Below are 27800 nucleotides of genomic sequence, written 5' to 3'. Positions count from 1 at the left end.
ATAATGTAGGCAGCCGCGCGGCACGTTGACAGGGATTGAAGAGTGGCTCGTTTTGTGGTAGGGCGTCAAACGGACACCGGCAATAAGTTCAACCAGCGTTGAGCTTGGCTTGCAAGCAAGCCATGAGCACATAAACATAGCAGCAAGGAAGGACTCATAGCTCTTGGAAAGTTATCTAACCTCGCCTAAAGTTTCATCAGGTAGCTATATGATAGTTAAATAAGGCAACGACCTCATGTATCATAAAGGTGGCTCCTCAATGCCACTGTTTTCGAGAGTGCTGTTACCAGAGCATTCGTCAAGCAACGGGGCAGGTCTTTTAATAATTTGAATTACAAGCTCCTGGCTGAAATCTGCCGATAAAGGCTCCCTGGGGAGAAAATGTGGTATTTATTTGAACAAGCAGCCAAGCGGCATCTTCTCGGAAAAGGGTCATCAAGCGGGTATCGGCAGTGAATGCTTGGCTTACTTGTAAGTTACGAGCACGTACGCATAGAGGCGGAGATGCCTTAATACATCTTGAAAAGTCACTTGTGGGTATCAACGAGGCATCAAGGGGCGGAGCGAATTTCTCCTGCCTCCGTTGATCGCTTGATTGGGCCGGTAGCTGCCGCCCTTATATCGAAGACTACCAGGCCTGAAATACCAAACCAGCAGTCTGTCAACCTGACACAGGCATACGTAGAGTCAGAGTCATGCAACCATGCCAGTAGAGGCAGGATTGTCACTACGAGAACCTGCGCTAGTCCATGTCTTGACGTTAGTAGATGCCCACGGCAGTCACAGTCCTGAGAATAGGTAGCACATGAGCTGATGTGGAGGATATCTTGGCCTCAAGATTTCGGTTTTGCAAATGTTAAAAACGCGGCAAAAGTTTTCTCCTAGGCTTCAGAGTGCTTGTGCACGGCGAGAATGCTTTGAACATCGGCAAGCCAATGACCGGCAGGGTACTTGTGCAGGGCTTCAAGCTAATTCTTACACTCACAGATAACTAAGAAACGGGAGACATACGTGGGATAGCGCCAGGCGGGTGCTGATACTAAAACCAGTTGGCGTGGGATTGAGTTGTAGACTACTTTCGAGCCCCTGATGCTGTGAAAGATGCCAATGAGGTCCATCGATTCGAATCCCAGTTAAGGGACCAAGCCCGATAGAGCACGGAGCCATAGGATTTCGGGGAGCTCGCCGACGGCCGAAACCAAATCTGCAAAACGAAACACAGTGTGCGCTATGCCCACTCTCTTGGAATCAGAACTCTTCATCTCGACGACAACCCACCGCACAGAAAGGGAGATGATCATCCAACATCCAGCCACCAAACAACGAGTGCCCGAACACGAGCTTGACGTGTCATCCATGTTACATAAGAGTTAAATTGACAGGATGAACATTTGTCGGCTCCCCAAAGAACACTCTCTCGAGATGAGCTGTTCTCGGCGGTACAGCATCCCTTTAGCATCAATGGGCGGAAAAATATACTGTTTAGTTGCAAAACTTTGCCTGAGATAAAGGGATCCTTGTCTTGTCATCAGACTCGCCAATGCAACTTAATTGCTATTTACCTTACGCTGGTTCATGCTATCGGAAACCAACTCCCGAAACCTCAGTTTATTAGCCACGTTGCCCCTGCGATCCACGGGACCTCGATGCGAGGCTTTATAACTACAATCTCAATCTTTTGAGAATTTCACAGTATGAGTGAAATATTTTCTCTGCTAACAATTTTTTAGTCAAGATAATAGAAGGAAACGAGAAATACACCAAATTCCATGGTTACGAACAAAGAAGCAACCTATTTCCAACTAATTACACCAGAGGACGCCTCGATGGTGGTTCACGGAAGTGCTGCCCGAAGCCAAACGAGTTGTAAGCTGGTTCCTGAGGGACGTGCGAATCCATCCTGTATTTCATGATTTACAAATGTGAATGGCGTCTGTAAGTCACTATATTTGGGAAGAAAGATATTTCGGGGTGGTGGCTGAGGTGGATGGACTGTTATCGAGGCTGAGCATGTCTTTACCGTTACCGTGACCACGTCTAAATTCGATCAACACATGGGTGGTCGTGGGGAACAGCCATTGTGGCTGGTCCCCGAGCTTCTCGGATTTTCGTACTGAGGCCCATATCCTTGCGGTGACTCGTATTACAGCACGACATCTTGAAGGGGCCCACGGTTAAATTAAGCCCCCAATAGAATTGACAGATGAAACATAAGGGCTCCTTAACGCTCGGAACAAATTTGTCTGCTTAGGTCTCGGCTGTGTTTTTCATCCTTATTAACTGCGGATGCTTGCAAAAGACTTTTGATCGAATGCTTTAGTTTCCATGGGATAGAACGAAGAGAAATCATGGGTTGAACATGGCATGCAGGAAGCTCTTGATCTTATTTCATTTTAATCCTGTGTATAGGGCTCCCTTTGAGCTTCTTCCACCTTCAGGAACATACAAAAGTAATTATGCAATAGATTCGCAAGCAGACGTCACATGTGCTGTACAGTGGAGAGAAAGAACTGCGATGGTGTGGAGACGATAGCCCTAGGCTCTTGAGGCACCACCAACATCTGTACTTGAATCTCTAGGACTAGACCCGTTAAAGAATACGAACTGGGCGCATACAAGCAAGGGTTTAGGTATGAGGGCATCATTCAGCATTCTTGAATGGATCCTGTGTGCTGCTAGTGGCGAAAGGGGTAATGTGAAGCGATGTTGATAAAGGATGTCGAATACCAATCTTTCAGCTTCTGCGATGAGAGCCATCCTGTCCTTACCCCCTCTCCTTTCCTCTCATTATGCTTCAATCAAAGTTTCCTTCGTCTCTGACGTCTTTATTCCTCGTCAAGGTTGTTCTAGCCATCGTTTTTATTTTGATTGCGTTTCACTCTTTATATGTCTATTCCGAGTTAAGAACGGCAACGCGAATCAACCACATCTCATCACCCGCTTTGCGGGCTCCCAGAGGCGGACGATGTCTCCCACAGTATTCACCAAGTCTTTTGAAGAAACTGGAGTCTCTGAAGTCTTCATGCCAACCACCACCAGCCCAAACTTCTCAATGGCGGGTAACCACCGTAACAGCTCACTTTGGTAAACTTGAGAAGCACTACCAAAACGCCCTGCAGACACACGTCCTGCATACTATGCTCCACCGCACGAAACTCGAAGTTATGTGCGCGCCCGTAATTGACGACCTCTGGAACAAGCCTGCTTTCATACTGTCCCTTCTTCTCGACGAAATGCTCAAGAGACCAGAGGACCGAACGGACTGGATCTTCTGGGTCGACCGCGATACTCTGATTCTCGACGAATGCCGACCTGCGTCTAGCTTTCTGCCACCATATACTGTCGACGCTGATGGCGAGGCTTCGAAGCAAATAAAGGACAATGATGTACAGCTTCTTGTCACGGATGACTGGAACGGATTGAACAATGGGGTTTTTCTGCTTCGCGTTGGTCGGTGGGCCGTCGAGCTTTTCAGCGCAATAGTCGCCTTCCGGCACTACAGGCCTGACGTTAAACTACCGTTTACCGAGCAGAGTGCCATGGAGATCCTAATCAAAGAGCCGAAATTCAAAGACGCCGTGCAATTTGTTCCTCAACACTGGTTCAACACCTATCCTGGCGGCAACGCAACTCGATTCCTAGAAAGAAACGACGAAGAAGGCCTGGCCGACTACCAAGCTAGACGAGGAGACTTTTTGGTTCACTTTGCGGGGGTACCAGCGAAAGATAAGAGCATAGACGACTGGGTGGATATTTTGGGTGGGATGCCGGATGTGTGGGATGCCGAAAAAGTACAACGGAACACAACGACAGATGTTGAAGCGTTCTGGGCGAAAATAAATCCTCCCGATACTTTGCCTCTGTAGATATAGCCACCCTAAGCTTTCGTACTGCATAATGATCACTAATCATTAATTCCATGTCAATCACGCTTCGTTTCAGTAAAGCATATTAGTATCCTGTCTAAATTGTGATGACATCTAACACGACAAATTTGCATTCGGTTACTACCAAATTATTTCTTCGACTTCAACTTTTCCTTACAACGCCGTCCTACCGCAATCCCCCCCACACAGACTTAAATGCCCGTAAAACCACGAATCTCTTTGATAGTCATCGAATAATTGTTAAGGCTACATTTCCATGCCTTCTTTGAATGATGCTTTACTCAGCAACCTCGGGCTTGTGGCAGACGACTTCAACATTGTTTCCTGCGGGATCGAAGACGAAAGCTGCATAGTAATTGGGATGATACTGAGGTCTTGGACCAGGGGCGCCGTTGTCCTTTCCGCCGGCGGCGAGAGCAGCCTTATGAAATTCATCGATAACCTTGCGATCTGCAGTCGAAAGTCAGCTTTATCGAATTTGTGTTGGGTAGGATTTTGGTACTACTTACTTTCCGCCTTGAATCCAATGTGAGTGGGAACATCGACCTTCTCGGCCTTGTGAGAGGCGATCCAGAAGTCTCCAGCGTGGATGCCTAGGCCGCAAGCGTACTCGTTGGGTTCGGCGAACTTCTTGAGCCCAATAGGCGCAAGGGCGGCGAGGTACCATTCGACGACTTCCTTGTGCATGCTGGCAGGGACATAAATGCCAATGTGATCGAGAGACATGTTGACGGCGGTGATAGTAAATGGCTAGATAGATGACGGATTTTGTTGCCTGTTGCTGAGATTGCTGATATCTGAGGGAAATGCTTGGAAACCTGATGATGAAGGAACGAGATCACGGGAGGCCAGCGGGGTATTTTGTAGACAGATGACGTTCGTCTCCCAAAGCCAAGATCTCGCGCATTGGATAAGACAGTTCCCGTGTTGGACGGGCAGTAGGGCGGCGCGAAGGGAGCGCGTGAGCACGTGGAGTGAGACCTGTATCAAAAGGATCACCGCCTTAAAGACCGGTGTGACTCAAGTTTCTTATCATTTGCTGGTATCCTAGCTCAGTGAAACGCGGTAAGTACATAAGCTGTGCAGCCAGCACGCATACTTCCCCGGCCATCGCCCGGGGTTATCGGCGGGGTAACTCGGGGGCTTGCAGCGCCAAGCGGGGCCGCGCAGGCAGCAGCGGCACGGAAGCTTGTTCGTGCGATGGACCTGCGGGGTTAAGGAGGAAGTGAGACAGAGCTGATGGCAGCTGAACAGCAGGGATTGAGAGTTTTGGCGTTTCACAACCTCCCAAGTATTATAGGCGGTCGAGTGTGAATAAGGTCGGTTAGGGAATTCTGGGATTGCAGTGTGGTATGAGCATCTCGGCACACTAATCTCGTCTGTCAGTCGGTCTTCGGGATCTTGAGTTACAGTAGAAACATTCTATTCTATTCATCTATCTTGCTCTAAGGAAACGGGGTAGAGTCCACTCTCTACAGATAGTTTCTCTCTCTCGTTGAACACCACATTAACCCCGCTGCTGCGCTGAATCATGCTATCCAAAATATTTAAAGTTTGACCAAAATACTCCTGTTCATGCGGAATCTAACCATGGCAACAAGACCTGCAGAAGCCAGTGACAACGATCCCGCGTAGAACATGGCAGGTCGATACGCCTGAAGGCCATTATCGGCGCCTCCGTATGCCTCCAAGAGATATCCAGCGATCGGAGCACCCTGTGCGACTTCGTTAGCCTCTGCTTTTAGCCTTCCAATAAGCATGACAGCAAACTTACCATGAGATAACCTCCAGCCCAACCCGTAACGATCATGCTCATGGCCACAGACACACGCGCAGATCCAAAGACGTTCCCCACTACCGTGGGCATTGTTGAAAAGAAGCCACCATTAGAGATGCCGTTCACGATTACAAAGATAATCATGGGAGCTAGGGTAGTCGACGCGGGCCAGATCGCAAGGATACTCACAGCGGACAAGGCCAGTGAGACGAAGAGGACATTGAGTGCGCCAAAAGCGTCGCACAAGACGCCGCAGCAGACACGACCCACCGCGGATGAGAAGTTGAAACCTGCAACTAGGCCAGCACCAGTTGAAGAGGACAGGCCAATGGATTTGGAATAGAGGGGCAGGAAGAAAGGAGGGACAAAGAGAGGGAATGTGCCAACGGCACCGGCCAGGAAGATGACGACAAATGTGTACGATTTGAACAGGCGCCTGTCAATACCTCGTCAGCCTGGGCGACCTGACCCAATCCAGAGATTGATAAGACTTACCACTCAACGAAACCAGAGCCGCGGACAGGGGTACGCTCTTTGACAAGCCATGCTGCCGGGAGGCCGGTAGCTAGTGTCATCAGAGCAAGGACGCGATAGGCCCAGGCCGGACCGAGACGGTTGAGGAGAGCATCAAGGGCAAAACTGTTGACGGCACCACCGAGGCCGCCGCCGGCAAAGACAATGCCGTTAGCCAAGCCGCGCTTACGGCTGAAGTACTGCGCTGGAATTACGGATACAATCTACTGCTGTTAACCATTCATGCACTACGAACAAAGCACCGTGCTTGCTTCGGTCGACTCACGGAGAAACACAAGCTAAAAAGGTGGTCAGCATTGTCATTGTGGTATGGATCGAGACAGTATTTACCTGACACCCAAGCCAAGCATGACACCGCTAGTGGCAAACAAAGCCCCGATATTCTTCACGGCAAAGCTACTGAGAACCTCACTCAGACCCATGAGCGTTATTCCCAAGAGTCCCGTTCTCTGGGGCCCGAAGCGGCGCATGACACGCGAATTTACGATAGCCAAGGCGGAAATGAGAGCAGCGGCAAGGGAGCCAACGAAGGAGAGCACGGCAGGTGTTGAGAGGCCCTCGTCTACAAGAGCGCTTTGGATCACACCCCACGAGTATGAGGTGCCGATTATCCACCATGCCATGATGAAGCAGCCCGTAACCACCACCCAGCCGTACCCTCCTTCCGGGACGGAGGAGTCGGCAAGGCGGGAGGCTTGGAGAATTGGATCGGTGCTACCGTCATCATCTGCCTGGTTAGTCAAAGGCGGGGATTTGTGATTTAGCTGAGCGGGGAGAGGGGCTAGTTCGATGCCGGAGGCGGAGGCCGAGGTTGTCGCTGTTGTTGTGATCGTCGCCATGTTAGGCTTTTCGTTAACGCTCAATTGTGAGGTTTCTGATTGAATTGAGCGATTGATATTCCGGAAAAAAAGGGAATTTTAGTACAAAGGTAAGATTCTCGGCGAATGACTCGACCCCGAAGCTGGTGAAGAAAATTATCTTCAAGGCCCACTGCCGTCCAGCGCGCCCTTTCATCAACATGCTAGAATATTACGCTAGCTCCCGGCTCGGCGGAGGACCCCCGGACCCTTAGTCCTGCCCCACTTAAACCCGGCATGATCCATTATCCCCGGGCTTTCGGATTCAGAGTGACCGTAGATATTTAAGGTGAGGTGCCTAACTGACCAATGAATAAAAGTTTTAGGGGTATGCGTAGGCCGTTTGTTGGACCGATAGGAAACTGTGGCCGAAAGGCAACTAATCGCTGCTTATGCTATCTAGTAAGGGTCTTTAAATCGCAAATTGTCGAAAGACAGCTTAGGTGATTCGACGGCATAGTCTTGAAAGTTTACTACATTGTCTTCAGAGGCATCAGAGAATGATTCTTGGTGGGGTTTTTCAGCCTTCACCGTGGGTTAAAGTTAGACGGCGTTACATCGGTGGGCACGGAGTATGCGGATCCACGTTACGCACGGAATTCAGCGGGTTCCTCGGATCGTCCCCTGTCACATTGGCCTTGTGAACGTAAGTGGGTGTGCTCCTTATATCTCATTTAGATGTCTGCATTGTAATAACTGCTATAGTCATTCTAATGAATTAACAGGTCCAAGTGCTTCTTTGCCATTGAGGTTGTGAGCCTCGTTTGTGAATATCCACAGGCAAGTCTGTCATGTGTGGCATCAGAAGCCGTCATTGGCCCGCCAGCAGAAGGAATTCGTTGAAATTCATTACCCCGCGATCTCAAGCATGAAGCGATGACACATCGCAACCGTCTAGGGTTCAGCCGTGAAAATGGATATCACTGCGAGGAAGTCCAGAATACATTCAAGTTCCACTCCCGCCATTATACTCTTGCTCATCATTGCGATCAAACGTATGTGGCGAAACAGGTAGAAGTACATGAAGCTGTGTAGGTAGATATTGATAAGACATAATAGCTTATTTCACATTACACACACGCGTGAGGTTACGCATTAGCGCTGGATCCTCCCGTGCTAGTCTTTCATTAGTACCTGGCGCAGAAGATCCTCACCTTTTAAGCATGAGATGACAGAAGTTAATTTTTGCAACATTACATCAAAGCGTGAGCTAGGTATTTCATACGGAAAATGGCTTTTTACATACATTTACCTCTTAGGAAGTCAGTCATGTGAGATTGTGTGTGTTTGTGTGTGTATATGTGTGTGTATTTTTCCCTTTCTTTCATTGGTGATGAAATTGAGGCCCCCTTCGGCACTGCGAATTGCCCGTAAGTCTTGGCATGGTTGAGGCCGCCAACACGAAATCCAGGCCCAAAAAAAAAAAAAAAGAAAAACAACCTCGCGATGCTGCGACCCGTCTCATATCTCAGCCGATGGCACCTTCCCTATATAATGTATCGAGCCTTCCCTCGTTCTGTGACGTATCGTTCCTTCTAGTTGGGATTAATTCATTGGATGCCCTTTCCTTGAAAGGCTGAAAAGAACGAAGGAGGCAGTGATGCAAATTAACGGAAGTCGCTGCCGGGTGATTCTTGGCAACTGGCGAAAACAGGTGTTAGTCAGCAGGAAGTCGTCGTAATGCTTTCCCAAATTTTTCTCCAGGGTGGAACCCTCCCAAGCCCAAGCTTCCCACCCGCTCCTCCCCCTCCAAGACCCCAAGACCCAAGAAATCCCCAAGCCCCCAAGACCTTTACTTTACGCCCGTCGTGGTCAATCTTCCATACTCAAATTGGCCCTTCTCCCCAGACTCATTTATTCAACGAGCCCAATCCAATACTGCGCCTGAATCGGGAAGTCGAGCCAGTCTCATTTCTTTACCGGTCTAGACCTTGCTCTCTTCTTCTCGTTTTCGGATTGCAGAAAAATGACTGGCAATACTGAGAAATCTAGGGTCCTTATCCTCGACGGCGGGCTGGGCACGTCGCTGGAAGACAAGTATGGCATCAAGTTTAACTCATCCACCACGCCTCTTTGGTCGACTCATCTCCTTGTCGAGGGCCAGGATACGCTGCTTTCCTGTCAGAAGGACTTTGGCGACGTACCCGTTGACATTATTCTCACAGCCACCTACCAGTTGTCTGTTCATGGCTTCGCCAACACCCGTACTGCCAAGTTCCCCAACGGCATTGACAGAGCCACCATTGGCAACTTTATTCAAGATGCCATCCGCATCGCTGATGAAGCTGGACGCGCCCACGCCACCACCACCGCCCTCAGCATTGGTCCCTATGGAGCTTGTATGATTCCTGGCCAGGAGTATAGCGGCGCCTATGACTCGGAGCACGACTCTCTTGAGAAGCTGCGCGGCTGGCATCTGGACCGCCTGCAGCTCTTTAGAGATGCCGGCGCATTTACCTCTCCAGTCGGCTTTGTCGCAGTCGAGACTATTCCCCGCGCCGATGAGATCATGGCCGTGAGGCAAGCCCTGGACAAGAGTGGCGTACTGGCTACTGAACCTGCCATCCCCTTCTGGATCGCCTCGCTTTTCCCTGGCGAAGATGAGCGTCTTCCTGATGGATCCTCGATCGAGGAAGCCGTGAGAGCCATGCTCAGCCCCGACGTCGCTGCCAGTCGTCCATGGGGTATCGGTATTAATTGCACCAAGGTCTGGAAGCTGGAGTCTCTGGTCAAAAGCTATGAGTCGGCTGTTCAGGCGCTAATCAAGGAAGGCGTTATCGCCGATACACCGGCCCTGATCCTCTATCCTGACGGCACCAACGGTGAAGTTTACAACACCACTACGCAGAAATGGGAACTGCCTGAGGGATCAAGTCACCCTGCCACATCATGGGAAGCTCAACTCGCACAAGTGGTTGCTAACGCCGAATCTCGTGGAAATTGGAAACAGATTGTTGTTGGTGGATGCTGTAAAGCAAGCCATGCTGATATCGCCAGGCTCCGGGCCACGGTAGAAGGCCTATCTCGGTAATATAGGAAGAGTGTCTCAAACTCGGCCCCAGTTTCCGGCCCCAATCCCCCGGTATCGTATCCATTACCGAACTCCTTCCGTTCCGAGACCGTCCTCGCCTCCGAACTGGTTGTACCACATGCACCTTGCACCAAAAGGAAAACCCATGCAAGAAAGGACCCTCTATCCGGTGGTATCGCCGCCCAATGCAGAGAGGGAATCATATCCCCTCATGGCCAGTACGGCCAAAGCCAAAATTTTACATTCATGTCGTCGTTGCCAAAATATTTTCCTCATTGTCACGTTTTTTTCCATCTTTGTCTTACTGTTGTCGCTTGGGCTTTCCACTCGTCGAAGCTTTTTTGTCTTCTTTTCCGCTCTTTCTCGTCCCAGGCCGTGATGGGCTGGATGGGTAACCTGGCGAGCATCTCATCCATGTCGAAGTCGCGGCGCAGCTCACCGTTGACGCGGATTTGAATGCTGCCGATGCCTTCGTAGAGGGCGGCGCCGTAGTCGGCCCAGTCACGATACATGGAAAGGAGACCGCCAATCTGGCTGCACATGAAGAAAGCAAGCTTCTCAGCTGGTATCAGGTATTCCTTGCCTTCCGGCGGACGGGGCCAAGTGATCCCACGCTTTTCGCGGCTTTCCGCGTCCATCACCATGTGGGTGAAGCCCTCAAACAGGTCAAGAGCGCGGCGAGTGCTTCCAGGCACAAGTCGATCGTGCTTTTCGTTCATGGGCGGCGCGATGACGTCTATTATCAGCTTCCTAATGGTGAAGTCTGACGAGTCGGCTACGACACTGCTAAAGGCGGTCGGGCCGTACCGCAAGTAACCGGATAACATGGCATAAAAATTCCAGACGATGAATGGTGGACCGCCATCACCACCGCGAAACTGTTCCTCGTTTTTCCAGTCCGGATGGACATCGGCGGGGGGATCGAAAATGCGGAATTGAACGTGGACGCTGTCTGCGTGGCGGGTCGTTCTTGGCACGGCAAGCCAAGTCGGCCACAAGCCACATTCCTTGACGTACATAACATCCAGACGGCAATGGGTTCCTTTTGATGCAATCAGGGCCTTGGCTTCATCGTGCAATTGTTGATTGACGAGCAGAATGGCGGTGTTGGGTGAGCCGGCGGGCGGGGCTGGGTTTTGCGGTCGCTCGACCCAAATGTCGTGGCCATCCGAAAAACCTTTGCCCTTGTACTCGCGCCTTTTGCGGTTCTGACTGGTGGAAGGGTTCTGTGGCGGGTCGCGGTCGGGCAGAAATATGACTTGGTCGAGGATCAAGTCGCGAATTTCCCTTGGAATGCTCAGCAAACCGATGGCCATTGTTTGGACGGGATGCTGTGCTAGGTTGCGTTTTGCAGTTGCGGTTGCGGTTGGAGTTGGTGAGAATGCACGCAAACTCGAGGCACCGTCGGAGGTGAGAGGATTGTGTTGCACAGAGAGGGGGGCGGGCGACGACCAAACGATGGGCGACCGACGGACACTATTACAACCCCCCAAGAAGCCAGAAAAGCTGGGCAAGCTGCGTGCATGCGGAGGGCAAAAATTTACTCCGAGTGCGAAGCCGTGCAGCGACTGGACCGACCTGGCTGGACCGACGTGGGAAGCACCACAGAAAGGACGCAGTAGACTGACTTGTGCAGTAGGGGTCTGGTCGATTGAGGCGCAGCAGCAGTGGCAGCGGAGTCGGCCCTTTGGAACGACGTCATTCAGTTGGGCGACCGGCCTTCACGTCCGGAAGTCGAGGCGGTGGCGGTAGTGGGAAAAAGCCAGGGTAAGAGAAATAAACAACAAACGGACAGGTTCTGGGAGAAATATATTGGAGGAGTGAAGAGAGGATAAGGAGCGAAACAATTCGAAGCAGATCAAAGAGCAGCAGAAGAAGGATGAGGGGAAACCAGCCAGTCGGTGCACCACAAGGTCCTCCTTTCTATCTATGCCTGGGGGTCGGATAAATCAGCGCCATGTTGCGCCACCCTTGACGGGCAAAAGAGGTAATTTTGAGTTTTTACGTGCTTTGCTCATTGAACTCGACTGGATGAGATGAGGTGGACACGGTGCCGAAAGAAAAATGCACAATGGATGGATGGATGAATTTGGGGTAACGGGCTGGGTATTGTACTGAGTCGAGGCCTTTCGGTCTGGTCTGGCCGGGCTCGCCTATTGTCCTTTTTTTTTTTTCCCTTCCGTCCCTTTTGGTTAACCTAAACTACTTTCTTGGGTCATTAACTTCGGCTGGGCTGGAACAGTAAGTATGGTCGACATGGATTGGCAAAGAATGCCATGCGTATGCCTATGCAGTACTGTACATGCGAAAACGCTTGACAACAGGCACCAAATTTAGGGATGTGGTCCGTGTTGCCCTTGGTTCAAATTGTCGGCAGACCCCGACTTGAGTGTCCAGCAACAGTCATCAAGCAAGCTGGGGAGCAGTCAGGGCCGCTGTACTGGCTGACTGAGAGTAAAATTGAACGGTGTGCGTGGCCCACGACCTTTCTTTGTGCGGGCGTACGCCGGTGACGAATTGGGGTACTGTGAGCGCTACTCCTCTTTGCGCCCCTCAGCGACAGCGACGTATTCTAAACCTGTTACGGGTGCAATCGGCACCCCACGGACTGGCTATACGATACACGTTACGTGTTTTACATAGTACATGACCCCCGTGAGGTCACGGTCTAGATGCTCCAGGTCTGCTGCAGTGCCGCCATGTTGGCTGACTGCTGCGCCTTTCTTGTCTGTTGGCAATGTTACGGATGCGCAGCCTGTACGTACATTGCGGCAGCACATCCATTTGCTATTCAATACGTACGGATACGGGGGGAGGGGGATGAGAGCAACGAACATGGCCAGTAAGTAGAGTCAGTTACTGCAGTGCAGTGCCAAAAGAATGGGCGGTAATGCGCTGGTGTGTGTGTGCGTGTCGGGGCAGGTCTTGTCCGTCTTAGTACTGAGGGTCTACCAGGGGGCTCGACATGCTGTCCTGTCGGGTCTGTCCCCTCTCTCACGCGAGCAGGATCCTCGTCTTTCTCACCAGTCAATCAATTTTCTCGGAGGGGGGGCCCCTTGGGGTCGGGGCTGGGAAAACCTACCTACCCCTACCCACCAGTTCTCTCGCCTAACTGCGTTCCAAGCAACCCCAAAAAGAGGTGCAGAGAGATGTCGGTCTGGGCATGCGGGACTTTAAGGGTGTGGTGCATCTCGTCTGCCGTAAGGAACCAGGGCAATCGTGGAGAATCCTAACGAACGAACAGGAACCAGGGTGCGAGGCCAGGAGGCCGCCTACTAGTACAATGCAGTTACAGGCGCGTGATGAGATCGGCACTAGTTTCGAAGAGACACAATCAGAAAAAAAAGGTGGATGTCTCTTCAACATCAGACAACAACAATAAGATGCAGCATTACCCATAGGGTTACTCGTTTGGGTGATGAAGGGTTAAAAAAAAAAAAAAAAAAAAAAAAAAAAAAGGCTCAAAGCACCCATCCAGTCGGGGCAGGGCCTGTGACCTTTTTTTTTTTTTTTTTTCTTTTTAATTCCCCGGTCTTTCTCATACCCCAGTAAACGTCCACAACTGGTTGGTTGACCGGCCCCGGGTTGTATATGCTCGGCAGGTGGGCTTGAAACATTTGGGAGACCTGCAAGTGACTGGCTGGCTAGCTACGCTGCGGTGATTTAGACTGATTGGTGACCGAACCAGATGCAGCACTTGCATACGCTGCTCCTCGTCTTTGGCATGACTAGCTTGAGGGTTTAGTTAGAAAGGGCGGCGTTCCTTTGAAGATGAGGGGAAAATTGTGGCAGTGTGGAAAGTACTAGTACGTACAAGCTGGATGAGCTTTTTGAAGATGAGGTGGGAGGAGAGACCAGGTTTGGCCAATTGGGGGAGGGATATTCACGGTTACGGCCAAAATGACCTGCTGATGAAGTACAGATCGAGTAGTACTATTGGCGGCGGGAAGGGAGCAGCGTCAGCAGCAGCAGCAGCATCAGCGGCCAAGCGAAGGAGAAGCACGGAAGAGGCGTGGAGCGGGAGCTGATTACAAGCTAGGAGCTAAACAACCGAATAAGCGGAATGGCTTGTGGAGGTTCTAGCGATACGTCGTCCACGCAAGGTAAGGTACGGCATGGTCTGGTCCACAGGGCAGCAGAAGCAGCACCAGCAACAGCAGCAACAACAACAAGGAGCGGTGGCCGCGGGAGTCTAGAATGGCTGGGCGACTTAGAAGAGGTATCGGCGATGCTGGCGGTGCCGGGAATTTGTACAATGGTGGCAGTGAACTGCAACTAACAAAGGACAGTAGAGCAGAGAGCTACCGAGGGTTGAAATCGTCGGACACTTTTTCATGTAGCGGATATTGGGGAAAGTTCCTAGACAGGAAAACAAACAAACAAATAAAAAAATAAAGGTTCCAAAGAGCCTTGGCAACAAAAGTGATGAAGGTTCTCTCCGACCAGCAATGACGCGGTGACGCCTCGATTTTCCAGACCGAGTAGAAAGGGAATTTTAGCTTGCAGCACTGCCAACAAGCCCACAGAGGGAGAGAGAGAGAAAGGTCAGCAGCTAAAGCAATTAAACGCGCAGCTTGTGAAAGAGCTATGCCTCCCCCCCCCCCCTCGAATGTGGGAATCCGGGTCATCGGTGCTAGCCTCTTTGCAGCAACCCGAGGCAGGCCCAGTATCTATTACACAATGGGCGAGCTGGGTAGGGAATGGGTGAAGCGAGGTTTTTTTTTGGGGAGGGAGTAGGTGAGGTGAGGGAAATTGGTAGAAGGGGACGGATTTGGGGGGGAAGAGAAACAGAATTGTGGCAGTGCTGGCCAACCAGACCCTTTGAATTTTTTCTTCTTTATTTTATCTTTATTTTTTTTCTCATCCGCCCCATGGGTACGGAGCATAATAGTACAGCACTCACTATCGGTAATTTATTGTAAGTGAAGTGTGAGAGCGAGAGTGAGTGAGTGGGTGCTTAGCGGCCGCTGCATGCAACGGCCAGCAAAAGGTGGGTGAGAGGCCGCACCCCCCCCTCCAGAGTGGTCTCCATCTCTCTGCTTTTGCCGAAGCTTGATCTATTAATTCCCAGCTAGGAAGTTGCCTTGACCACATAATGGATGGAGTCAGGACACTACAGGGCTGGAGAGGTGAGGAGGAGGAGGTGGTGAGGCAACGGAGGGTGTGAACTATCTTAGGGCGTAGATGGTGGAAGGGTTAGGGGACCTTACTCCCTCCGACTCTCACTCTCTCTCGCTCTCACTCTCACTCAGTCATGTATCTCTCTCACTTGCCTCTCCCGCGTGGTCTCCGTCATCCACCCACCCTCGTCAACTAGACACTCGGCCGGGGGGGCAACAAGACAAGATACAAGGCCGCAAATCCAAAAGTGGATTCTACATAATAGTATCCACATCCACATCTCATCCCCCTCCCCCCTCCCATCCCGTTCTTAAGCAAGTTCACGGGCCGGGGTACATACCCATCCCATGCTTTAGTCTAGGGCAGAAGCAAAGGAGAGAGGCGTGTGCAACGAGAGGAGTGTGGAAAAGGGTGAAAATAAATAAAAATAAAAAAGCACGGGGCAGGATGCGACAAAACCTTGATTGGTTGTCACTGGCAAGTCACAAGAGAGCCGCCTTTGTGCCAAGAGATACTTGGATATCCAACTCCAACGACTTCAACTCGTTGTAATTTCGCATCAACACTATCCTGCTTTTCTATGAGCGATTTATTCTTGCATTGCCATCCTTTTTTTTTTCTTTGCCCTTTACTCCTCTTACTCTCCGTCTCCTCTCCCTCTACCCCCTTCCAGCAATAAGCGCCAGCCCAGCCTTGCCATTGCGGCCGCACCACCACGTAACGTTGTTTTCTGTGACACGCTCTCACTCCCCTTTCCACTCATTTCAAAACAGCAATCCGGCTTTCTTGACCCGGCCTGGCTTAGCCCACGGCCACAAAAGAGCTTGAACCTGACTGACTCTGCATCATCGTCATCATCACCCCCCCCGTCCGTTGCCCTTTGCAGTGAGGCTAAAGGGAGGCATCCCGCTCTGTCGCTCACAGTACGGCGGGCACGTTGGAGTTGCTGTGCCATTTCACCGCCTCTTAGCCTCTCAGATACAACGCCCATCTAACCTCCATCCATCTTCGCACGTCGCTGTCATCGGCTTCCTTTACATGGCCCTTTTGTTCGTTGATGGATCAAGGCTCAGGCGGCTTTTCCCTCTAGGCTACACTTTCCTGTTTGACTTGTTGTAATGTGCACACCCCCATACCATCCCCCATTCCTCTCCCATCTCTAGTCAGTCTCCTCACTCCCTCTCCCCCCTGGTGTCAGAGGAATATGAGGGACTTACCAAAAAAAAAAAAAAAAAAAAAAAAAAAAAAACCGCCGTTGCAAAACCACCCCCCCAAATTCTATCTTTGTGCTATGTTTCCATTACCTCTTACTTACCGTCCCAAGTAAGTCGATCCAACTCGAGCAAAGCGTTACAGCCCATGCCATGTGATATCTGCGGATGCCGCAATTTCCGCTGCGGCGGATGTGCCACCTTTCATGACTGAGTTTGGGTTGGTCTCTCGTAAATATTTGCAGATGGAAAATGCCAAGACCCATGATAGATCTGCTTGCGACCGTCCCTTCCTGCGTCCGGTCCCTTCCATGTCATGCCTTGACGTTGTCCACGCGCAAAAGTGTATATAAGACCCTGCCGGCTTTGCGGTGTAAAGGGCGTTTGTAGTCCAGAACTGTTCCCAAGCTCGCCCTCTCTTTCTCACGGACTCTCCCTTCTCTCCTCGTCTTACAGACAAAACACTACATTGCTCGTCTAGAGAACCATCGTCTTCTTGCACCCTCTGTTAAGCCCCTTTCCACAACCCCCATCCGTGTTGAAGAAACTCCCCACTCCCCTCAACCAGGCCATGGACGAGTCTGAGCCCAAAACCGAGAGCCAGCCGGCTCAAGGAGGTGAACGAATTCGTTGGGATGCCGACGAGGAGGCCGGTAGGAAGCCTCATCGCTCTGGCCCTACTCCTGCTCTCCATCATGCTCGTTCAAACACCTCCATGTCGATTCACTCGGTTCGCTCTCGACGCAACTCCATTGATGTCGCTACCGAGCTTCCCATTCAATACCGCACGGTGTAAGCGCAGTCCAACAGTCTTTTACTAACCCTCAAGCCCAAGAGGAAAAGCAAATGAGAATCAATGGAAAATAAAATAAAAAGATTAAAAATGTCATCGGCTTGATGCTGATGTCAAAAAAAGGTCCATTGAGATAGAAGAGTTCAAGACTAAAACCGAAGCGGTCAAGAAGGCCAAAAACGTCGCTACAGGTTCGTGAAGAAAACGCAGACAACCCAAGTGTGCAATGTGATGACAGCAACGTGCTAACTCTTGTTCTCTTTTTTTTTTTTGCTTAGAGCTCTCGGAACTTGAGTGGCACACTCTGTCCGTCGATGAGATCCTCCGCCGCCTCTCCTCCTCCCTCACCGATGGCCTCTCCCCGGACCAGATCCAGCGCCGCATGGCACACTATGGCAAGAACGCGCCTTCTCCCCCTCCCTCGCACAATACCAAAAAGTTTCTCGGGTACTTCTTCAAGGGTTTCGGTACGGTCCTGCTTGTGGCGTCTATCCTTGTCTTCATCGCCTGGAAGCCCCTCGGTAGCCCGCCCGCCATCGCCAACCTGGCCCTCGCCATCGTGTTGCTCGCCGTCTTCTTCATCCAAGCCGGCTTCAACATGTGGCAGGACTGGTCCTCTTCGCGTGTCATGAACTCTATCAAAACTCTGCTTCCCGACAACTGCATGGTCATCCGCGATAGCAACCAGGTCGAGCTCGTAGCTGATCAGATCGTACCCGGAGACATCCTGATCGTCAAGAGTGGCAACAAACTGCCTGCCGACGTGCGCTTCCTCAAGGTGTCATCGGATGCCAAGTTTGACAGGTCCATCCTGACTGGTGAGTCAAGGTTCTTGCTTTGTTCTGTTGCGATGTGTGGGAATTAGGATAAATAGTATGCTGATGTGTTGATCAAAAAACAGGCGAATCGGTCCCTTTGCCCGCTGCTGTTGATTCCAGTGATAACAACTACCTCGAGACGCGATGCATCGGTCTCCAGGGCACGCACTGTGTCTCTGGTACTTGCACTGGCGTCGTCGTGGCTACGGGTGACAACACCATCTTTGGCCGCATTGCGAAGCTGACCAACGAGCCGAAAAAGGGCTTGACGACACTAGAGCGCGAGGTTCTGCACTTTGTGCTCATCATCTGCTCCATCATGTTCCTCATGATCACTCTCGTCTTGATTGTCTGGTAAGTGCATAAACATGATGGCTTTGAAGTGGACAGTTTGCTGATAAATCGCGTGCGCGCAGGGCTGCCTGGTTAAGAAAAGAGCATCCCAACTGGATTAATGTGCCCAACTTGATCATCTCTTGCGTGTCGGTTGCTGTGGCTTTCATCCCCGAAGGCCTGCCCGTAGCCCTGACGGCTAGCATGACCATCAGCGCCAACATGATGCGAAAGAACAAGATCCTTTGCAAGTCGCTCAAGACTGTCGAGACCTTGGGATCCGTGTCTATCATTTGCTCCGATAAAACCGGTACCCTGACTCAGGTAAGTTAACAGATTGACGCAGAGGAGACAAAAACAAGTTAACAAAATGTCAGAACAAAATGATTGTTACCGAATGCGCCATAGGAACGAACAAGATGACAGCTCAGACTGCCAGAGATACCCTCGCGGTGAACAAGCACAATTCCCCCAACAACAACGCCCTTGACCAGCTTCGAAGCATTGCGGGTCTCTGCAACGCCGGACAGTTCGACGCTGCAACCAGGCACCTGCCCCTGCACGAGCGTGTTATCCACGGTGACGCCACGGATCAGGCCATTCTGCGCTTCTCTGAGGGTTTGGGACAAGTTTCTGAGCTGCGCCGTTGCTGGTCTACCAAGTACGAGCTTGCATTCAACAGCAAGAACAAGTACATGATCCGCGCTCTGGGCCTGGCCCACCCTGACGGGTTGTCGCTTGCCCTGCCTTCCGATACTGCCTCAGTCTTTCAGCCTGGTGATGTGTGAGTGCTCTGACAGAAGGCTGCAAAAAAGAAAAAGGAGATAAGCTGACTTGCTTTTGTAGCCTTTTGACCATCAAGGGTGCCCCTGAGATTCTCATGAGCAGACTGAGCAACTATGTCAGCCCTTCTGGATTCACCACTTCTTTGGACCCAGCAACGCGTGCTTCCATCGAGAAGATCAAGGATGAGTGGTCTGCCCAGGGACGCAGAGTTTTGCTTCTTGCGCGCAAGGCCATTTCCAGATCCGCTCTGAAAAGCCATCCTTCTGACAGCGCTTACGAGATGGAGATCAACAACCAGGCCAAGTCCGGTCTCACCTTGGTTGGCATCGTTGGTATCGTCGACCCTCCTCGCCCCGAGATTCCAGAGGTTATGAACACACTCCGCGGCGCCGGCATTCGTATCTTCATGGTGAGTGATATGTTGGCACTGAAATACCATGATCAACTGCTAACCCCAGGCTAGGTTACTGGTGACTTCGCCCTTACTGCACAAGCCATCGCGGCCGAGTGCAACATCATCAGCGTCCCTCCTTCGCAGATTGACGACATTTCGGCCCTTCGACGCAATACAACAGTTGATCCCTCCCTCAAGCCCCACATGGACGATGTTGAATCTTCCCCTCGCCAGGCGATTGTCCTCTCCGGGCCCGACCTGATGACCCTCAACGACGACCAGTGGGACCAGCTGGCGCAGTACCAAGAGATTGTTTTCGCACGCACGACGCCCGAACAGAAACTCCGCATCGTACGTGAGCTCCAAGCCCGTCACCAAATCGTGGGTATGACCGGTGACGGCGTCAACGACGCGCCCTCCCTGCGCGCCGCCGACGTCGGCATTGCTCTCGGATCCGGGAGTGACATCGCCATCGAAGCCGCCGACATGGTCCTGCTCGACTCCTTCTCCAGCGTCGTCGAGGCTCTGAGGTACGGCCGCATGATGTTCGACAACCTCAAGAAGACCGTCGCGTACCTGCTCCCCGCCGGATCTTTCTCCGAGTTCTGGCCCGTCATGACCAACGTCCTCTTCGGCATCCCGCAGATCCTCAGCAGTTTCCTCATGATCATCATTTGTCTCTTTACCGACGCCGCCGCCGCCATCGCCATGGCCTACGAAGCGCCCGAGGCCGACGTGCTCCTCCGCAAGCCCCGTGTCCCCGGCAAGGACCGCCTCGTCGACTGGCAGCTCGTCGTCCAGGCTTATGGCCTCGTAGGCGTCCTCGAGACCCTCGCGAGTTTCGCAATGTCGTACTGGTACCTCGAGCGCAACGGCATAAAGTTCACCGACATTTGGTTCTCCTTTGGCGACCTCCCTTCTTCCATCGACCAGGACTTTTACCAGCAGAAACTCAACGTCGCGAGCTCCATCTACTTTGTCAACCTGGTCGTCATGCAGTGGTTCAACCTCCTCGCCGTGCGCACCCGTCGGCTGTCGCTGTTCCAGCACCCGCCCGTCGGCAACAAGCGCACCCAGAACTGGTACCTCTTCCCTGCGGTCCTCTTCTCCCTCGTCATGGTCTTCTTCTGGTTGTACGTGCCCGAGTTCCAGGAAACCCTCGGCACGGCCATCGTCCCCGTCGAGTACTGGTTCCTGCCCATGGCTTTCGGCCTCGGTATCCTGCTCATTGACGAGGCGAGAAAATATGCAGTGCGCGCGTGGCCCAACAGTTTCTTTGCGAAGACGGCTTGGTAAGGGGGTTAACAGGGGGCGTTAGAGTCTGGGGTTAAACGGTCATGGATGGAAATACCCATGTGTTGGGGTGCAACGCATACGGAAGGCTTGGCGTGTGGCGGCATACATCTATTTTTTTATTTTTCTCTTCCTCTTATCTTTCAGTACAGCAAGCGAGCAAGCGATGACTCTTAGGCACTTACATCGTTATATTAATGCTACGTTTTTATAATACCGTTCTAGCAAGTGACTTCAGTGAGAGACGCCTTAGTTGTTCGTTAAAGGTAGGCAATTCACTCCTAAAGTCTTTCACGATTTGAAGACGAGATGTTGTCCGGTAAACTTTATTGTGTGTACTTTGTTTCAGGGGGCACCAAAGGTAAACATTGTTGGGTCTTTTTCTGTTTTTAGCTGCAAGTATCCAAATGCGCATTGTTACAAGTCTAGCATTAGAGCTGGTATTTTTCTGTTTTTCTGTTCTTTTCTTTTCTAATGTAACTGGGCATAGTATCGGGGCACACTTGCATTCAATTTTGTGAGTTGTTCAAAAACTGCAAATATGAACTTCCTTACTCGTACCAAAAGATCGGCACTATTTAATTTCTGTCGTTCTATAATGCAGTGCCATATTGCAAAAGCTTGTGTTGTCCCGTCGCCATCTGTTATAGACGCTAAGTCCTTCTCGATACTACCTTGCCATCAGCAATGAAACATGGTGCAGACCTATCCCTGCCCCTGCCGGTGTGGCCGATATACCTGCATGACTACGCATCTAAGCGTTTTCTACAAGGAACTATCCGAGGGGACGGACATGCTAACGGTGTTTCTACCCCAGTCCCCTTGCTGATCGGATCTGCAGATCGCAACGTGCTTGCAGCAGGCAATCGCTTTGGCTACTTAGCGTGAGTTCTTCCGTTCATCTATTTTCAGACCAGTTGCTCGGTTCACCACAACTAGGTAATATAACCCGAAAATTTGTACTGTTCTCTGAGGTATGTGTTGTTCCGCGTGAAACTATTTCCAAGCTAACGTGGTATTGCCGGTATTGCCCCTGACTAAAGTGATAGTATGCAAGTTGCGAGACTTGGCAAAGATCACTGCGGCATGACTACTGGCAGACACACAGTTATACATCCTTTTTTTTTTTCCCGTATGAATGCAAGCTACTGGGGTAGTAAAAAATTGATATTGACAGCTATTTTTTGCCTTACCAGGGCTTTACAGACAAAAATGTCCGAAAGCAAGATTCAATTGACAAGCATTTGATAAGAGACAGAATTGCAGTAACCAGGATGTAACTTAGACCATGTGATAAAGAAAATTCCGGTATGAACAAACCGCAGAGGCTTAGAAACTGTCCGCTGCAGTGGTTCAAACTTGTTGTAATACCGCGCATATGCCCGTATTTGAAGGTCTGCATTGTACCCAAGTTGGGGACAGTCTATTTGTCTCTGGTCAAATTAGACCGTTGTATGGCCAGCAACCGAGTAAACAATAAGGGGTGTTTTTAGGTTTCAATTTTGTATTGAAAAGCCAAAATCTCTGCTGCCAGTACGCAGGCTGCGTATTGAACGTCAGCACCCTTGCTTTCTCTGGGCCACGACGTCGTGTAGACCAAGAGCGGGCGCAGGGCTTTCAGCATGCTTGTGTCCAGCATAGACCGATATGCCGATTTTCAGCTCCAAAATCTAAATCGAGTTGAAGCTTCGGCTATTCAATAAACTCTGCACTTGTTGGTTCGCCAAATACATTCACAGACTTGGCCGCACATCACGAATGAAGTTTCTCCGGTATACTCCCCGTTTCGTTGGCTCATTTGAAGCACAAAGATGCGCCGCTGACAACTTGTGGCCATCGGCGTTGGATCCACTATGTGCATGGCCAACTTGCACAGGGAGATGCACACATGGCCTTGCACTGAGCGTGGCCCTCCTTTTTGAAATATCCTTCACTTGATTTGGCGGGCTCGCTCTCCTTTCCTAAGCCTGGGCTTATCTGACCCAAACACCCGAAGCTGCCGTTAATCCAGCTGTCACTTACCCTGTATGGGAACAATTATGACAATCCAGGTGCTACCTGTCGTCAACTTCGGAGACTCTCCGATTTCCACTTTGCTTGACGTCATTTGAATTTTCGTATGCTCAACGGCTAGCGCCAGACTGTCTGGCTATGTCGAGGAGGGGAATATGGCCGTCCAGCCAGTTTCAAGGCAGCCTCGTTCAAGCAGAGCATCAAGACAACCACGGGGTGCGCATACGGGTCCGCGCGCTGGCATCTCGGCGGCATTAAGCTCATGTGCGCCTTCACCCCGAATCCGGGGGACGAGAAAGGCACGGAACCGCTCTTCTTCTAAGGTTTCAGAGCATTACGGGGGGGCACGGTTCGCAACTTCGTTCGTGATTTCTCGCCCGCTCTGCCCGTTGGGAAGACGATCACCCCGCGGGGAGGCCTGCGTTATCTCGCCATGCTGTTCGCGTTTCTGACCTTTGGCAAAGTGGGCAGCACGAAAACTAGACGGAATGTAAGTTACGCTAGAAAACCATCCCGCACTTCATGCCATCCGATGATTTGCTGACCTTTGGAAGTTACAGACCTGGACCCATCCCCCGCGCTCTGCCACGCTGCGGGATTGTGCCCGTGGAGAGAAAGCATTGCAAGATGATGATGGTTTTGGAATGCGGAGGCGGAGGCAACGGGCGCAAATGTTGGAGTAAACATTGAAGATGGCACACGAGATGCCACACGAAGGACGAAAAGGTTTTCTAGGCACGTTGCGGGTTCACCAAGGAGTTGATCATAAGACCCTGAGAAAGCTTGTGCAACAGGGTGGGACCATGGTCGATAATTGACACATTATTTACTGTCACATCGAACTGATCGGAATTGATCAGAAGCTGGCAAGATTCCACGTTTCAAGTTTCTGTTCTTGGCTCTCCTACTTGTTGAGGCAACGTGGTGGACAGTCATGAAAGATTTTTTGCTTTTTGCTGGACCGTTGCCGCATTGCAAGGTGGGCTCGGTAATCCTCCGAAGGCTGCAAACCAGTCTGGCTGGGGCGGGTGGAATGCCGAATCTCGCATGTAGGATCATGCTCCAATCCCTATTGCCGCTTTGCTAAAGGTCAAACTACATCGGGCGTTTACTAGCTGCGAAAAAAGGAGGCGACCCAAAGGCGAAGCCGATCGGCTCGCTCGTCGCGTCATTCAAAGTACCAAGGGTAGGCCGGTTGAGATGAGGAACACAAAAACAGCCCCCAAATACTTAAATATTTTGTCACGTCCACAACATGTAATACAACAGAAATGAATCTACTGATTTCAAGGGGGGAGGGATAGCTTATGTTTTGAGTTCGTCGTTTGATTGCGCTGTGCTAGACGGGATAAAAAGTTCTTGTTGGACTTAGGCCGTTATCCCCGTTCGCCGCTTTCACGAGTCAGCCATGTGTTCGTGACGTGGGGGTTCACCTACCTGCTCATCCACTGATATCGGACCTTTAGGTCGCCTCTTGGCTGACGTTGGGGCCTTGGCGACCGCGGTCTGCCGTCTTGGCTGTGCTTAATTTTCGCCGCATTCCATGGCGTCAACCCCATGATTGTGAACAACTTCAACGACATTTCATCCAAAGCGCGATATGCCCCCTTGTGGGACATTTTGAACTCACTTTTTTCTTCACTAAACTCTCCACTGCATCCGACAAACACTAAGACTTGCATTGAGGCCAGTACGATGGATTCTATTAGTTGTTTACGCTGTTGGACCGACGCAAATGCCGACTCCGCAGATGCAGATCATAGTGAGAGGGATTAAAAGCACCAAGGCGGACCCCAGGAGGATTTTTTTATGAAAAAAGCGACCAATACTCCAGCAGGTGGGACGACAACCCATCTGAATGTCTCCATGAAGGAGGTCTTCTAAAGTCATCAGACGGAACGGGTGTGGCTGCCCTCGGTCGACTTCCGTCGTGAGCCCTGGCCGACTCACCCGGCCACGCACAACGGAGCGCGTTCGGCATTGATGACACAGGCGACCTGGTAGAGCTCCTCCAGGGCCCCAGTGACACACTCCAGACCTTTGATTCTCCTCAACGTTTCTCCATCTTTTCGGCCCTCCACACGTCCGGTCCTTACGAACGGAGAAGTAAGCTGCTTTGGATTATGAATCTGACTTTACGGTCAGAATCCCGCGGGGTCTCCGCACACCTCTCCCCACAAGGGTCATAATGAGATGAACGCGAGCGGTGTCTGAAATTCCTTTTAAGAGAGAGGCCATCCTCTCTCTATGAGATCGTCTCTTTGGTTCTCTATCCCATCCTCGTCGACTGTGTGTCCCTCCTCCCCCCTTAGACACCCCCCCGGCTGTATCTTGTACCTATCTTTTCCCAAGTGCTCGGGCAACATCCGTGCGTACAAAATATCAGCCGTCGACAATGGGCGCAAACTTCTTCGGCCTCACGGGCAAGGCCCTGAGCGTTCTTCAGATCGCCCTGATCGTCTGTCCGTCGTTTATTCTTTTCGGATACAACCAGGCTGGTCTTGGTGGCTTGCTCACCACGGAGGACTGGACCAAGACCTTCCCTGAGATCGATACGGTTCACACCACCGGCTCCACCAAGAACAAGAACTCGACGCTTCAGGGCTTTGTCGTTGCGACTTTCACCATTGGTGCTCTGATCGGTTCCCTATCATGCTCCTGGTCCGGTGACAAGTTCGGCCGTCGAAACATCATCTTCTTCGCCGGTGTCTGCTCTCTTATCGGCGAGGTCCTCGAGTGCTCTGCCTTCTCGCTCGCTCAGCTTATCGTTGGCCGCGTTATCGTCGGTCTGTCCATCGGCCAGCTGTCCTCCATCGTCCCAGTTTGGCAATCCGAGACCTCTGGGGCCAAGAACCGTGGTAAACATGTCGTCCTTACTGGTCTCTTCACTTGCGTCGGATATGTCCTTGAGAGCTGGATCAACTTGGGTTTCTGGGAGTTCAAGACCGGCCCCGTCACCTGGCGTCCTCCTATTGCCATTGCCATCTTCTTCTCCCTGGTTCTCATGGGCAGCATCTATTTCCTCCCCGAGTCCCCTCGTTGGTTGGTCATGAAGCAGAGATCTGAGCAGGCTCGCGGTATCATCGCCGCTCTCCGTGGCCTCGACGAGAACTCCATCGAGGTCCAGGCCGAGCTTGCTGGCATTGAGCACTCCCTCGAGGAGACCACCCAGAACGCTGCCAAGCTTACCGACATGCTCAAGATGGGCGATGACAAGCTTCTCTACCGCTTCGGCCTCTGCATTCTCCTGCAGTTCTACCAGCAGATGTCTGGCAGCAACCTCGTCTCTGTCTACGCGCCCATCCTGTTCCAGCAGAACCTTGGCATGAACAGCGAGTCCTCCCGCGCCCTTGCTGGAGGTGCTCTTACGTGGAAGTTCCTCTCTTCTTTCATTGCCTTCTTCACCATTGACCGCTTCGGTCGTCGCGCCGTCTTCATCTTCAGCGGTTTCGGCATGGCTGCCTGCATGATGTCTCTGGCCATCACGACCTCTTTCCCCAAGGACAACAAGGCTGCCCAGATTGCTGCCGGCTGCTTCATCTACCTGTTCAACACCTTCGTGCCAATTGGCTTCCTGGGCGCCAACTTCCTTTACTGCACTGAGGTTGCTCCCATCCGACTCCGCATGGCCATGTCTTCCATTTCCACCGCCAACCACTGGCTTTGGTAAGTCTACCACTCGAAAATCTTTCAAAAAACATATTGACTAACAAAATACCTTAGGAACTTCATCGTCGTCATGGTTACCCCCGTTGCTCTTAACACCATTGGCTACCAGTACTACATTGTCTACGCCGTCATCTCTGCTTGCATCCCCATCAGTGTCTACTTCCTCTTCCCTGAGACCATGGGTCGCAACCTCGAGGAGATCGACATGCTCTTCCGCCAATCGCCTTCCGTCTTCGCTACTGTGCGTTTCGCCAAGAACCGCCCCGTTGCGATGCCCCAGGAGTTCGAAACCGAGAAGCCTGGCAACAAGGCCGACTACATCGAGCAGAAGCCAGAAGACTCTTCTGCTTGATCGGGTAATATGAAGTAATTTGTGATTGGGGTTTAAGCATTTCACCCCAATAAAAGTCAAAAAGCAAGCGGTAGTGATTTTAGCAAGTGTAATAAAAAAATACACAATCTGGTTTGATTCAACCAGATTACATAATACTTAAAAACAATTCGGTTCCAATTTTTTTGGGTGAATGTGTGTCCTCCATTTGTGTCAAGCTTCGATGAGCGCCCGTTGTGGGTGACTAGCGTGTTAGCTTGGCAGAAAAAAGCTTCTCGATCGTGACAAGAAAGCTAGACCAGACCAGAAGGGGGGGGGGTTGCAAGACTGTCGAGTTATCCAATGGGCTCCTTGCATTGTCATGATCCATTCATATCCGGCTCGCCTTGAGCTGCATGCATTCGGCGATATTTCCAGCCCCCACACCACCCCTGTTCTGGCATGAACGGCCCTGGCTCCGGGACCCTCCCGGGTGGATGACGCCAACGAACTGATTATTTTATTTGGCGGAGTCTTTGGTCCTTGATCCAAAGTACGGATTTATGTGAATAATCTCACAGCCAGTTGCTGAAAGCTTCATTATTATTGTCATATCGGTTGAGTGAAGCGAGTTCTATCGCCAACTTTCGAAATGCAACAACCGAGTCCACATCGAGTATACGGCAGTAGAGCACGGCGCTGATGGAGAGGGATGTCTAAGCCTCTAAGTCTTCGTCAATTCTGGTCCAGATTACCTAGGTAATTCATGGAATAGTCCGAAAGATTCAAGATAGACGTGGCTAGCTCCAGACCTTTATTTTATGACCTTTAAGTAAGCACGCATCATCCAGAAGTATTTTTGAAGTATCTTCATGGCAAAAGGGAGCGTGAGAACTAGAAATAGCTTAACATGAATATATGGGCTTGATCAAGGGCTGAGTGGACACCACAGGGCATTTCCATTACAAGTTTT

At 51.2% G+C, this 27800-nt stretch overlaps 7 protein-coding genes across 7 annotated transcripts; 4 read left to right on the top strand and 3 right to left on the bottom strand.

Moving 5' to 3' along the window:
- Positions 1-2789: 2789 nt before the first annotated feature.
- Positions 2790-3866, top strand: CTRU02_204939 (uncharacterized protein; the record flags this gene model as incomplete). The annotated part of the gene is made up of 1 exon (XM_036732235.1): positions 2790-3866. The coding sequence occupies one exon, from the start codon at positions 2790-2792 to the stop codon at positions 3864-3866; it is 1077 nt and encodes a 358-aa protein (XP_036576011.1).
- Positions 3867-4164: 298 nt separating this feature from the next.
- CTRU02_204938 (glyoxalase bleomycin resistance protein dioxygenase) lies at positions 4165-4613 on the bottom strand (the record flags this gene model as incomplete). The annotated part of the gene is made up of 2 exons (XM_036732236.1): positions 4165-4337; positions 4397-4613. 2 exons carry the CDS (start codon positions 4611-4613, stop codon positions 4165-4167), a joined length of 390 nt encoding a protein of 129 aa, XP_036576012.1.
- Positions 4614-5434: 821 nt separating this feature from the next.
- On the bottom strand, positions 5435-7037 carry CTRU02_204937 (monocarboxylate permease; the record flags this gene model as incomplete). Its single annotated transcript, XM_036732237.2, has 5 exons — positions 5435-5602; positions 5662-6100; positions 6160-6401; positions 6464-6476; positions 6529-7037. The coding sequence occupies 5 exons, from the start codon at positions 7035-7037 to the stop codon at positions 5435-5437; spliced, it is 1371 nt and encodes a 456-aa protein (XP_036576013.2).
- Positions 7038-9021: 1984 nt separating this feature from the next.
- Positions 9022-10086, top strand: CTRU02_204936 (homocysteine S-methyltransferase; the record flags this gene model as incomplete). Its single annotated transcript, XM_036732238.1, has 1 exon — positions 9022-10086. The coding sequence occupies one exon, from the start codon at positions 9022-9024 to the stop codon at positions 10084-10086; it is 1065 nt and encodes a 354-aa protein (XP_036576014.1).
- A 278-nt stretch (positions 10087-10364) lies between these two features.
- On the bottom strand, positions 10365-11402 carry CTRU02_204935 (uncharacterized protein; the record flags this gene model as incomplete). Its single annotated transcript, XM_036732239.1, has 1 exon — positions 10365-11402. One exon carries the CDS (start codon positions 11400-11402, stop codon positions 10365-10367), a length of 1038 nt encoding a protein of 345 aa, XP_036576015.1.
- Positions 11403-16989: 5587 nt separating this feature from the next.
- Positions 16990-20838, top strand: CTRU02_204934 (h k atpase alpha; the record flags this gene model as incomplete). Its single annotated transcript, XM_036732240.1, has 8 exons — positions 16990-17210; positions 17335-17402; positions 17490-18029; positions 18113-18383; positions 18446-18686; positions 18740-19146; positions 19209-19557; positions 19612-20838. 8 exons carry the CDS (start codon positions 16990-16992, stop codon positions 20836-20838), a joined length of 3324 nt encoding a protein of 1107 aa, XP_036576016.1.
- A 4405-nt stretch (positions 20839-25243) lies between these two features.
- On the top strand, positions 25244-26869 carry CTRU02_204933 (hexose carrier protein; the record flags this gene model as incomplete). The annotated part of the gene is made up of 2 exons (XM_036732241.1): positions 25244-26514; positions 26572-26869. The coding sequence occupies 2 exons, from the start codon at positions 25244-25246 to the stop codon at positions 26867-26869; spliced, it is 1569 nt and encodes a 522-aa protein (XP_036576017.1).
- Positions 26870-27800: the final 931 nt, after the last annotated feature.

Source organism: Colletotrichum truncatum (assembly GCF_014235925.2).
Source record: "Colletotrichum truncatum strain CMES1059 chromosome Unknown Contig_0003, whole genome shotgun sequence".
Taxonomy (NCBI): Eukaryota; Fungi; Ascomycota; class Sordariomycetes; order Glomerellales; family Glomerellaceae; genus Colletotrichum; species Colletotrichum truncatum.
This window is presented reverse-complemented; position numbering and strand designations above follow the sequence as displayed.